The following is a 13,852-nucleotide window of genomic DNA, read 5'->3' on the forward strand; positions in this document are numbered from 1 at the left end:
CATCGTACATGCTGCTGAGAAGGTGATTGGCTACAAGCTCCCATCCCTCCAGAACTTGTTCTCCTCCAGGACCAGGAGGCGTGTGGGTCGGATCACAGCTGACTCTTCTCACCCTGGACACACACTATTCTCCCCTCTCCCCTCAGGCAGGAGACTACGCTCCATCCAGATCCACACCTCCCGCCACCTGAACAGTTTTTTTCCCCTCGGCCATCAGGCAAATGAACAATAACTCCTAACAGCAGCTCCTTGAATTCCTTGAATCCCTTCTAAGTCTATCTGATAGCTCAGTCACAGCTCTTTTTATACCAAATATGTGTTATATGTGTTTTATGTCGCACGTTTGCACCAAGAAAAATTCCTAGTTTGTGAACCCGTTCTCAAACAATGGCAATAAAACTATTCTGATTCTGGTTCTGATTCTGATCAATAGAGCCGACATAATTTGGGAATGGTGCCATTACCGAAGGCAGTAGGTCAGCAAGAGTCATCGTTGTGGCAGCATTAATGTTGCGGCCACTATAGCAGTTATTATTAATATTATTAGCTTGTTGACAATGAGTCAAAACTTCAAATTTTATAAGGTAATGATCGGACATTACTTTAGTGTACGGGAGTATCGTAAATTTGGAGGTGGTGACACCCCTGACAAGCACTAGATCTATTGTATTACCGTTGCGATGCGTGGGTTCATGTATTATTTGTGTAAGACCACAGCTTTCAATTATGGTCTGGAGCGCCACGCACTGAGGGTCCGATGGGGTATTCATATGGATATTAAAGTCCCCCATTATGATTATATTGTCGGCGTGCGTCACTAGATCAGCAACGAACTCTGAGAATTCACTGATAAAGTCCGAATAGGGCCCAGGGGGGCGGTAGATAACAGCCAGGTCGAGAGGTAGCGGTGTGACAGACCTCATAATAAGCACCTCAAACGATTTATATTTATTGTTTAGGTTAGGGGTAAGGTTAAAATTTTCATTGTATATTAGTGCGACACCCCCTCCCCTTTTAAGAGGACGGGCAACATGCGCATTCGTATAATTAGGAGGAGATGCCTCATTTAGCGCAAAAAATTCGTCTGGTTTGAGCCAGGTTTCGCTAAGACCAATGACGTTAAGATTGTTGTCTCTAGTGACCTCATTAACTAATAACGCCTTGGGAGACAATGATCTTATGTTTAAAAAGCCCATATTATAGGTATTGGGCTGTTTTGACGAGTTTTTGTTAAGATTATCCATAATAGCAATATTAACAATGTTGCTTTTATTATGCGTAGTGCACTTTAAATAGTTTCGACCATATCTAGGAATTGATATAACAGGAATTTTCCGATTGTTTGCTTGGTGCTGCAATAGACTTTCTTCATTTAAATTACTACCTTGTGGTCTACATAACATGTAATGGTGGTTCTTTGGTCAAATGTTTGCATAGATTATGTTTTACAGACCATCTTAAAGCTGCTTTCTGACCGTCTTTTCAGGTTCTGCCGTTTTATGGGCGGTCTTATTTACGTGCCTCTATTTGACAGCATTTTCTCCCCGCCATTTTTGTTCTTAGATGTTAGTGCTTCCAGATCGAGTGTACTTACAGATGTAAGTTAGAACTATACCCTACTTTGTATTAGAAATGGCAACACCAGAGGAAACATGTGCATTTACCAGTCAGTCTGCCCCACAACAAGAGGAATAACAAAAAATTAAGAGTTTGACTACAGCAGGTGTGTCCAAACTTTTTGACTTGGGGGCCACATTGAGCTAAAAAAAATTGTCCAGAGGCCATATATATATATATATATATATATATATATATAATATATATATATATATATATATATATATATATATATATATATATGGCCCCCTCCATCCATTTTCTACCGCTTGTCCCTTTTGGGGTCGCGGGGGGTGCTGGAGCCTATCTCAGCTGCATTCGGGCGGAAGGCGGGCTACACCCTGGACAAGTCGCCACCTCATCACAGTATATATATATATATATATATATATAATATATATATATATATATATATATATATATATATATATATATGTATGTATGTATGTATGTATGTATGTATGTATGTATGTATGTATGTATGTATGTATGTATGTATGTATGTATGTATGTATGTAGTATATATATATATATATAATATATATATATAATATATATATATATATATATATATATATATATATATATACAGCACGGTTGGCACAGGGATTAATGCGTGTACTCTCACATTACGATGGTCCTGGGCTCGGGATCTTTCTGTGTGGAGTTTGCACGTTCTCCCTGTGACTGCGTGGGTTCCCTACGGGTACTCCGGCTTCTTCCCACCTCAAAGACATGCACCTGGGATAGGTTGATTGCCCATCCATCCATCCATTTTCTACCGCGTGTCAACACTTAATTGGTCCTAGTGTGTGATGTGAGTGTCTTTTTTTATTGTTATTTATTCCAACTCTTGTGTGCAGTCTCATTCAAAGTGCCTGTGCACTCATGCTCATCAATTTACACAGCTGTATTCACACATAATCTGCAATCACAATGATTTAAACTTGCATATTAATACCATACCAAATTGAAGAGCGATGTTTGCCAAACATGTAATACGCTGTTCGGTGCGTACACACGCACACACACAATGACACGCACACACAAATAGACGCAACAACACTTTTTTTTTGACACACAGCAGAGTGTTGATTGTGATGTAAAATAAAATCATTTGTACAAAAATAAAGAATGTAGGATTTACAATATTAGCAGGAAATGATCAGAGACACTTGAGTTTTATTGATTTTTCCCAAGATATAGCTAAAGCTAATAGACTGAACAAAAACACATAACAACCCTCCCTACATCAGACCTTGACGACACTGCAATATGAAGTATAAATTATAAAACATTAAAATTAAGAGTATGTGAAAGTTTGATTCCTACCTTGCTTACTTCCGTGAATACCTAGTGGAGAGAGAGTGTTTTGCACATTACCCATCATCCTTTATAAGTGTACTTTTAAATAGTATATGGTGGGCTAAGACATTGTTCATAATGTCCACATAGTTCAGTGAACAGAGTTGGTTGTTTGAATTGGGTCATATAAATTGATGCTGAGCTCATGGTCTTTGACCAACATTACTAACGTTTGTCCAGAGGGAGGCGGCATGTTTGTAGCACTCAAAGTGTCATATTATTAAAATTAAACTCTAGACATACTGTGGGCTGTCAGGTTCAAACACTTGATTGACATCTATTTAAACAAGACAAAAAGGCAAGGAATCAAACAGAGACAGAATTAAATTTGGACTCAATTGAGGAGATACCATGTCGACACTGTAACTTCTACAGTGTCACCCATGCTCTGGACGAAAAAGCTTTCGTCTCCTCTTTTATTTAAATATTCAATGTTCACGCACACAACACATGTCACAGCAGGAATGGGAAGTATGTAAAACAGTCATTGTTTTCGGTCACATTGAAGATAAAAGAAGAGGATGTCTCGGCCTCGGCTCGTCCTGGCTCCAGCTGGGGCAGGTTTTTGAAGACAATGGATAACACCTCCCGTCTCCTTCCATTGTATACAGTGGAATCTTCAAGACTTTTGCTTGGTACAACAAAGACATCTCTCATATGCTCACAGGAAACCCAGAGAGCGGAAAGTTTTTTGATAACTTACAAACAATTATTCCAACACGGGCCACACTTCTTATTTACCTTGGGAAATCTTGCTGATCAAACTGAAGACGCTGGCTGGCCACACTTGGCCCGCGGGCCATAGTTTGGAACACCCCTGGACTACAATGCCGGGCTCCAATGGCGAACTCACGCAAAGCTCTTTGATTAAACCTCTACAATATGGAGAAATTTGCTGGCACACACTTGGGAATAACATCACAAATTGGGCAAATTCCAAACGGCTTGTTTGGAGAAAGTATGAAGGAAGGCAAGATTGTTTTAATAAATATCTTCGCCATGCCTCTTTTGATTGATTGATTGAGACTTTTATTAGTAGGTTGCACAGTGAAGTACATATTCTGTGCAATTGACCACTAAATGGTAACACCCGAATACGTTTTTCAACTTGTTTAAGTCGGGGTCCACTTAAATTGATTCATGATAAAGATATATACTATCAGATATATACTATTGTTATAATACAGTCATCACACAAGATAATCACATTGAATTATTTACATTATATACAATCCGGGGTGGGGGGGGGGTTTGGTTGTTATCATCAGTCATCAACAATGACAACAGAGAAATGGATATTGGAACAGTGTAGGTCTGACTTGGTAGGATATGGACAGCAAGTAGTGGACATAGAGAGAGAGAGAGAGAGAGAGAGAGAGAGAGAGAGAGAGAGAGGAGAGAGAGAGAGAGAGAGAGAGAGAGAGAGAGAGAGATCAGAAGGCATAAGAAAAAGTATCTGCATTTGATTGTTTACATTTGATTATTAGCAATCCGGGGAGGGTGTTAGTTTAGGGTTGTAGCTGCCTGGAGGTGAACTTTTATTGCGGTTTTGAAGGAGGATAGAGATGCCCTTCCTTTTATACCTGTTGGGAGCGCATTCCACATTGATGTGGAATAGAAAGAGAATGAGTTAAGACCTTTGTTAGTTCGGAATCTGGGGTTTAACGTGGTTAGTGGAGCTCCCCTGGTGTTGTGGTTATGGCGGAAGTAGTTTGACCATGTAGCGGATTTTATAGACTCGGCTCAGTGCAAGTTGTTTTACTCTGTCCTCCACCCTGAGCCAGTCCACTTTGGAGAAGTGGGTAGAGTGAGGTGGGATCTGGGGGTGGAGGTCTAGAAGTAATCTGACTAGCTTGTTCTGGGATGTTTGGATTTAGATTTGAGGGGTTTTGGAGGTGCTAGGGTACCAGGAGGTGCATGCGTAATCGAAAAAGGGTTGAACGAGAGTTCCCGCCAGAATCCTCATGGTGCTTTTGTTGACCAGAGAGGAGATTCTGTAGAGAAATCGTGGTTCGTTGGTTAACCTTTTTGATTACATTGGTTGCCATTTTATCACAGGAAAGATTAGCCTCTAGAATGGAACCTAGGTAGGTGACCTCATCTTTCCTGGTGATAACAATGTCACCCACTTTTATAGTGAAGTCACTGACTTTCTTAAGATTGATGTGGGACCCAAATAGGATGGATTCCGTTTTACTCAAGTGTATGGATAGCTTGTTGTCAGCGAGCCAGGTGCAAGTTCTACAGAGCTCAGTACTGAGGATTTTCTCCACCTGTGACTTGTCCCCTGTCTGATACCAGCAAGGCCGAGTCATCTGCAAACAAGAACAATTCACAGTCGCATGCCGATGACAAGTCGTTTATGTATATTAGGAACAGTAAAGGCCCTAATATACTGCCTTGGGGGACTCCACAGCTCACTGATAGGGGGGGGGGGGGGGGGGGGTGTCACGGTGCCGTTTACCGTTTACCTCTACCACCTGCTCCCTCCCCTCCAAGTAAGATTGCATCCAGCTCCATGAGGTTTTGTTAAATCCGATTGCTCTGAGCTTATCCAACAGTATAGCGTGGTTAACGGTTGTCAAATGCCTTCTGAAGGTCCAGCATGACCATGCCGCAGTATTTGCCCGCGTCCACCTCATATTTGATGTGGTTGGTCAGATAGAGAAGGCATGTGTCAGTGGAGTGGTTAGTTCTGAAGCCGGATTGGAATTTGTACATGAGATTATTAGTGGCAAGGTAACTATCGACCTGTTCATAAACTATTTTCTCCATTACTTTCGAAATGGAACTGAGAATAGAAACAGGTCGGTAGTTTGCCCGGTTCCAATTTGCTTCCTTTTTTAAAGAGGGGAGTGAACAAGGGGATGGGTCAAATGCAGAGGACACATTTCACTACACCTAGTGTGTGTGTGACTATCATTGGTAGTTTAACTTTAACTTTAAAAAAAATATGATTGAGTTTTTTTTTGCAGAGAATTAGGAATACACTTCAAAAAGTTGCTTTTATATATTTTAATTTTGTGTCTTATATAATACCTATAATATCATGTCTCGTCTCTTGAAGAAAAATAAGTATGACTTACACAAAAATGTAAATTTGTGTAGTTGCGGTATAATTCTGCTTAGTAACAAGCTACCTTGCATGCAATCTAACCAGCAAGAAGGGCAGACATGACTGCATACCTCTTACTTTCCTGCTTGGCAGAGGACCCTCCCACAAGTTATCATGTATCAATATTTATTAGTGTGGTTGCAATGTTGTGGAACTGCATCAGACGGATGTCTTTTTTAAAATATTTTTCTCGTTTTATTATTTCTAAATCCTTAAGCTAAAAAAAATCATGTAGACGACACGTCCATATGATAACTTCATATTGTCAGCACACTGATTACCTTTGGCCTCGAACCTCCTCTGTGTATAACAACTGCAGCATGCCTTGAGACTACTGTATCGCCTATCAGCCAGTCATATGCCAGGGTTCATTTGAAGTTGGACATTTATGTAGTGTTACTTCATTACAGAACGCAAATGTTACAATCAAGGCATTCCATTGTGTAAAAAATGGTTTCTTTGTTTGCCTTTGTGATGTTGACATCCAGGTGTGGCAGTGTGGCGGCAGCGTGGAGGTCCTGCCTTGTGCCCGCATTGCCCACATCGAGCGTGCTCACAAACCCTACACAGAGGACTTGACGTCACATGTACGACGCAACGCTCTCAGAGTGGCAGAGGTCTGGATGGATGAGTTTAAGAGCCACGTCTACATGGCCTGAATGTTCCTCAGGAGGTGAGTGAATGTCCGCACAAGTGCCCGACACATTGGGAGCCATGTTTCAGTAAGGCAATAAAATGTCTTTTATATTGTCATATAGTCTTATGTTTTTATATTAACCCCCAGAAGAGTTTTTATGTGGAAAAAGATAGGCTAAGCTACAGTAGGCACTTCTCTCTTACGGCCCAATGCCCTTTCTTTATGACAATATCTATTTCAAAGACAATGTTATCATTCATGATTCATTATTAAAACTTTATAACCGAAATAAAAATCAGTATTTAAAATAGATTGAATAACCATCTGGGGTATTTGGCAATGACGATTGCTGAAATCTTTTTTTTCGGGCCATCCATCCATCCATCTTCTTCCGCTTATCCGAGGTCGGATCGCGGGGGCAGCAGCTTAAGCAGGGAAACCCAGACTTCCCTCTCCCCAGCCACTTCGTCCAGGCTCCTCCCGGGGGATCCCGAGGCGTTCCCAGGCCAGCCGGGAGACATAGTCTTCCCAACGTGTCCTGGGTCTTCCCCCGTGGCCTCCTACTGGTCGGACGTGCCTAAACACCTCCCTAGGGAGGCGTTCGGGTGGCATCCTGACCAGATGCCCGAACCACCTCATCTGGCTCCTCTCGATGTGGAGGAGCAGCGGCTTTACTTTGAGCTCCCCCCAGATGGCAGAGCTTCTCACCCTATCTCTAAGGGAGAGCCCCGCCACCCGGCGGAGGGAAACTCATTTCGACCACTTGTACCCGTGATCTTGTCCATTCGGTCATAACCCAAAGCTCATGACCATAGGTGAGAATGGGAACGTAGATCGACCGGTAAATTGAGAGCTTTGCTTTCCGCCCTCAGCTCCTTCTTCACCACAACGGATCGATACAGCGTCCGCATTACTGAAGACGCCGCACCGATCCGCCTGTCGATCTCACGATCCACTCTTCCCTCACTCGTGAATAAGACTCGAGGTACTTGAACTCCTCCACTTGGGGCAGGGCCATTTATAAAAATAATTGGCTTTTACCAATTTACACTCACTAAACTTTATGTATGACCAATTAGAACCATTGACGGAAAGCTGACACGGAACAAGAAGTCAGCCAGAAATAGAGTGCAATGCATAGGGGTTAGGTTATACACCTTGATTTCACCTTTTGGATCGCTGCTGTCTGTAATACTGTAGTTGACACACAAATATGTGATTAGCACGGTAGGCCAGCGGTTAGTTGACTTCTCACAGTCTAGAGATCCAGCTTCAAAATTTCTATTAGAACATCTCTATGTGGAGTTCGCAAGTTCTCACTGTGCTGCATGGGTTTTCTTTGGGTACTCATCTTTCTCCCACATGCCAACAGATCAGCAGCACTCAGAGCAGACTCAGCCAAACTCCCTCTATGTCATTTAACTTTCAGTGCCACAAAGCAATCATGCTTAATAGAAACGCTGAAACATCAAGTAAAGGTCCACTTTTCAGAATGTGCTAGCTTGATGCTTGATGGCTTTGCACTATACATGCCACTGATTAGCATTAACAATTTTTAAAGGGTGATTTCAACACCTCCAAATTTGAGTAATGAAAACTACTGCTAAGATGCACGTTACAAAGTGTGTAATAAGTTACAATACTTACAGTACAAAGGAGGGTTGTCAAGTTAAACAAGTTAACTTGTGGTTCATCACAAAAAAACATTAATCAGGTATTAAATGCAGATTAATCACACAATTTATTGTCACTGCACATGCTCCTTTTCCTTAATTGCAGATGCTTACCTGTAAGGCGAAGGTTGTGATCAGGTCAATGGGTCAGTGCATGGTGAGAGCAAATTCACTTCAAAATACACCTCGACAAGACTTTAGATAAAAACCAAGGTACCGGTAATTTGCATATATTGCAGCGATTAATTATTTTAATGAAGCACAACAAGTTTAACTTCTTAAAGCAAAACACGTTTTTGAGGCAGTCACTAGCAAGAACATTACTAGTACAACAGCTAGTAGTGGAGGAAAAACAAAACTTGGTGAAGTATACCCGTTGCAATGTTGGCCACAAAAGTACCACGAATAAGTTAAACAGCGCTTTTGAAGCAACTGTGATTAACTGAGATGAATCCAAAAATGTTAAAGTGTGATTCATCTGATGTAAAGAAATAATCATTTGACAGCACTAGTATAAACACTTTCTAGGGTTCAACATGAGACTAGATAGACATTCAGCTTCATGGCAATTGATATTTCCTAGCTAGGCAACACATTGTAGTCTATACACTACTGCCATATAATGGTGTGTACCAGTTGTACTGGAAGTCGATATTTACGAGTTTCTATTTGGAAATGTCCACTGGAACGCCTCCCAAGGTCGACTTTCGTAATCGTAAGAGTCCCCACCAACCCTGAGTTGGCTTCAGAGATGGCTGCTCTAAGTGTAAACAATAATTAAAGCTCCTGTAAAATCCAATAACACTTTTGAATGTTTTTTGTCGCTCTAAATCAGCCATATACAATCTATTGTTGGACCTTTTACATTTGTGTTTTATACGTTTTAAATTACTAGCAATAGCGTCTGTGTTTCCTCTTCATCCACCGTGTTTGAAGGTTGCAGAAGGAGCGGATATTTTTCCATATATTCAGATAAGGCAAGTGCAAGAATAGCTTTCGTGGATGTGGCATTCTTGATTTCTGGACTAGTAACTGGAATGCTCATAACTCATCTGTGATGTCATTCCCAAACTTTCGAGGTCAATGGAACGCACCGTAACGTTTTGGGATTACAACTGCATGCATAGTGTCATCGTTATCATTACATTTCATCCGCAGTTTGCAGGTTGAATACAATGGATCGTCATGCATTCACAGGAGCTGAGCTTGGTCCAGTCTTTGATGTTAGTTGTCCATGTTGCTCTGGGCAAAGTGTACTACTATATAAAACTCGCAAATGAGATGAATGCAATGTGCAAATAAGAAATGTAATAGGAAAACAAGATATAACAAATTGACCGCACAGTTATTATAACCAGCTCATCGATTATTTTATTTTTTTACCAAACATTTAAAATGTATTACCACACAAAAAAACTACCATAAGATGGTACTGTTGGTCGATTACCAGGTACCGAGAATTGCTGTTAAATTGATTAAAATGGGAAAAGTACCCATCCCTACTCATGACTAGTCAATGGTGTACCCCACTCCCACCTAAAGTCAGCTCGGTGAGACTCCAGCTCACCCATAATCCTAGGATAGGTGTTACAGAAAACTGATGGATGTATGGAAGCTAGAAAAACCGTGCAATAACTCTTGAGTTGCCTCCACAAAAATGAAGAATATTATATTTCGGTCTTGAGAGTGGAAATGAAAAGTACATGTTTTTCTTGGCTTGATCTGAATTTGATGAATAACTATATCGGTCTTCTTATGTTAATTGTAGTACCCCTTTGAGCCTTGTGTACAGTATATTTTGTTTAGTAGATGAACATCTGCAGGCAATTTATTCAGTCAATTATAAGACTTTTAACTTAGGCCGTACTCACTAAGCATAAAATTTAGCCCCGGCCCAAAATAATTACGGTAAGCAAGCGACACAACAACTGCCACTGAAGGTTTACCTCTTGTAGTCTAGATGTTGTCTGGCAACCAGAGAAGAACCTCCGTGACATTGTGCTTTTGAACGGAAACAAAGACGCATCACAGATGATGAGATGAGATGGACTGGGTAGATAATAAATCTGCGTATGTAATCAAATAGTCTATTGAGGTTGTTCACTAACAGATGGCTGCACTTTGTTGAATCGCATTGCTTTAAATTGTACATAATTGTTTGTTTTGTATGCATTTGTGTGTGTGCGTGCGCGTGTGTGTGTGTGCGTGTGTGTCTGTGTGTGTCTGTATGTGTGTGTGTGGTTTCAGGACTCTGGGATTGATATTGGTGACATCTCAGAAAGAAAGGCTCTGAGGAAGAGGCTGCAGTGTAAAACCTTCAGATGGTACCTGGTCAACATTTACCCTGAGATGAGGATGTACACTGAAACGGTCGCATACGGCGTAGTAAGTACCATTTACAAACTCAACCTAAAGCTGAAATAAAGTATGACTGACTCTTTTTAGCGCCCCCCCCCCCCCCTTATGCTTCCAGCAATATCCAGTTGCTGCAATAAAAAACACAGTAGGGTTTCTATTGCATAGTCGTCGATGTCATCTTTGTTTTCTGCTTTGGTCTTGAAAAAATGCTCAAGGCGGATTTGAGAACAGTTCTTGTTCGCTTCGATATGTCACCCACAGCTCATTTTCTAAGCTCATCCCCACAGGTGTCGCAAACATTTCAACTTTTTCACCTCACAAAACTAGAAAGGTTTAGGTTTGAGCTGTTGGATAAGACGGCGTGTTGACTGTGGATTTACTGATTAGCACATAAAGTAGATGTCTCCAGAGCCAGTAGGGAGTGGAATCATCCCCGGCTGTGTTCTACAGTGCTAACAGCTCAATAACTTGCACTCAAAAGCACCATTGTTGGAGCTCCTCGTGGTGCAGCTTGCATCTTCCAATCAGTGTAGACTACACACTAATAACTATCTGTGACAATGACATGGAAAATGCTGCATAATTAGCATTTTTATGAAGTGAAAATGAAATCCAGAGTGCAGATTATGACTCACAATTTTTGTTTCAATCATCCCAGATCATTGTTCTTCTGTGTTTTGCGTAAATATATTCTTAATAATATGTATGTCTATTTCTGCAGTCTATGATTATAACTCAAACGCTGCAAAAATGACCACCAAAAACAACAAAAAGCTGGTACTAGTTCTGTACCAGATAGAGTCCATAGCTGAATGTATCAGCACTCCACTTGAAAAATGAACGTCACTCGAGTCTATTAATATTCATTCATACTTTATTCTCATCCCGTTTCCATTTCTAGTTTTATTATGAGAAAGAACATCAAATCAAAAAGTCAATATCAAATCATGAATCCTTCCCTTGTGTCAGTCACCAATGTGCTACTGTAGTCACTATAAATATTTATGACTGAGGATCAACACATTCCATTCCGCATGCTGGTGAACCTATCTGTCATAAAAAATCATGAAAATAATCAGTTCCAAAGTAAAACCGACCGCATCATAAATAGGGATGGGCATCGAAACCAGCGTAACCAATTGTTGGTGTCTCATTTCAATGCTAAATGAATGCAGGCTCAGAAACCTGCAACGAGTGCTTGATGGTGATATTGTGCCAGAAACCTCTTGTAAGTAATGTGGCGTCCCGACGGAAGCACACAGATTCTGACGCGCTTTATAAACTTCCTTGTCAACCTGAACACGCCAACAGCAGCCCTCATAACACAGCGAGCACCGCAGTAACACAACAACACAGCACTTTCTCATGCACAAATGAATGTTGTTTATTGCTTTATTGTTTTAATAATTATGGCAATTTATTGTAGTTGAATTTCTTATTTTTGAATGTATTACTTATATGTCATTACATCTAAGTAATACTAGTATTTATTTTACTAGTCTGTTCAACTTGAGAGTCACAAAGTTCCATTCAAAAAGTTTATAATTTTTTAAATACCGGTTTGGAGACAGCTTGAAGTAGACTTATGATGATTTTAATCTATATTTAAAACACTTTCTTATGGTCTAGATCAGTGGTTCTTAACCTTGTTGAAGGTACGGAACCCCGCCAGTTTCATATGCGCATTCACCGAACCCCTTCTTTAGTAAAAAATAAAATAGTTTTTTTTTCAAATTCAAGACAATGTTGCACAAAATGAACTGTGCATGAACCACAACAAATTACACACCTGCAAATCAGATGGAAAATTGGAGGGAACATTGTTTGGGGGTATCCATAATACGCCGATAGGGAGAAGTTTTTATTTACACAATGAGTTGGGTGTGTCTTGACCTCTGCGGCGGAAGCTCCACCGAACCCCTGAGGCCGACTCACCGAACCCCTAGGGTTCGATCGAACCCAGGTTAAGAACCACTGGTCTAGATAAATGGTAAATGGGTTATACTTGTATAGCGCTTTTCTACAAACCCCGTTTCCAAATGAGTTGGGAAATTGTGTTAGATGTAAATAAAACGGAATACTATGATTTGCAAATCATTTTCAACCCATATTCAGTTGAAAATGCTACAAAGACAACATATTTGATGTTCAAACTGATAATCTTTTTTTTTTTGCAAATAATCATTAACTTTAGAATTTGATGCCAGCAACACATGACAAAGAAGTTGGGAAAGGTGGCAATAAATACTGATAAAGTTCAGGAATGCTCATCAAACACTTATTTGGAACATCCCACAGGTGAACAGGCAAATTGGGAACAGGTGGGTGCCATGATTGGGTATAAAAGTAGATTCCATGAAATGCTCAGTCATTCACAAACAAGGATGGAGCGAGGGTCACCACTTTGTCAACAAATGCGAGAGCAAATTGTTGAACAGTTTAAGAAAAACCTTTCTCAACCAACTATTGCAAGGAATTTAGGGATTTCACCATCTATGGTCCGTAATATCATCAAAGGGTTCAGAGAATCTGGAGAAATCACTGCACGTAAGCAGCTAAGCCTGTGACCTTCGATCCCTCAGGCTGTACTGCATCAACAAGCGACATCAGTGTGTAAAGGATATCACCACATGGGCTCAGGAACACTTCAGAAACCCACTGTCAGTAACTACAGTCGGTCGCTACATCTGTAAGTGCAAGTTAAAACTCTCCTTTGCAAGGCGAAAACCGTTTATCAACAACACCCAGAAACGCCGTCGGCTAAGATGGACTGACACAAAGTGGAAAAGTGTTCTGTGGTCTGATGAGTCCACATTTCAAATTATTTTTGGAAACTGTGGACGTCGTGTCCTCCGGACCAATAAGGAAAAGAACCATCCGGATTGTTATAGGCGCAAAGTTGAAAAGCCAGCATGTGTGATGGTATGGGGGTGTATTAGTGACCAAGACATGGGTAACTTACCCATCTGTGAAGGCGCCATTAATGCTGAAAGGTACATGCAGGTTTTGGAGCACCATATGTTTCCATCCAAGCAACGTTACCATCGACGCCCCTGCTTATTTCAGCAAGACAATGCCAAGCCACGT

At 40.8% G+C, this 13,852-nt stretch overlaps 1 protein-coding gene across 1 annotated transcript in view; it reads left to right on the forward strand.

Moving 5' to 3' along the window:
* galnt18b (UDP-N-acetyl-alpha-D-galactosamine:polypeptide N-acetylgalactosaminyltransferase 18b) overlaps positions 1–13,852 on the forward strand; it is a 280,229-nt gene that overhangs the window by 239,445 nt on the left and 26,932 nt on the right. The window contains 3 exon segments of the mRNA XM_062028599.1: positions 6,586–6,751; positions 6,754–6,770; positions 10,655–10,792. Of these exon segments, the coding sequence (XP_061884583.1) occupies positions 6,586–6,751; positions 6,754–6,770; positions 10,655–10,792 (321 nt within the window).

Source organism: Entelurus aequoreus, linkage group LG02 (assembly GCF_033978785.1).
Source record: "Entelurus aequoreus isolate RoL-2023_Sb linkage group LG02, RoL_Eaeq_v1.1, whole genome shotgun sequence".
Taxonomy (NCBI): Eukaryota; Metazoa; Chordata; class Actinopteri; order Syngnathiformes; family Syngnathidae; genus Entelurus; species Entelurus aequoreus.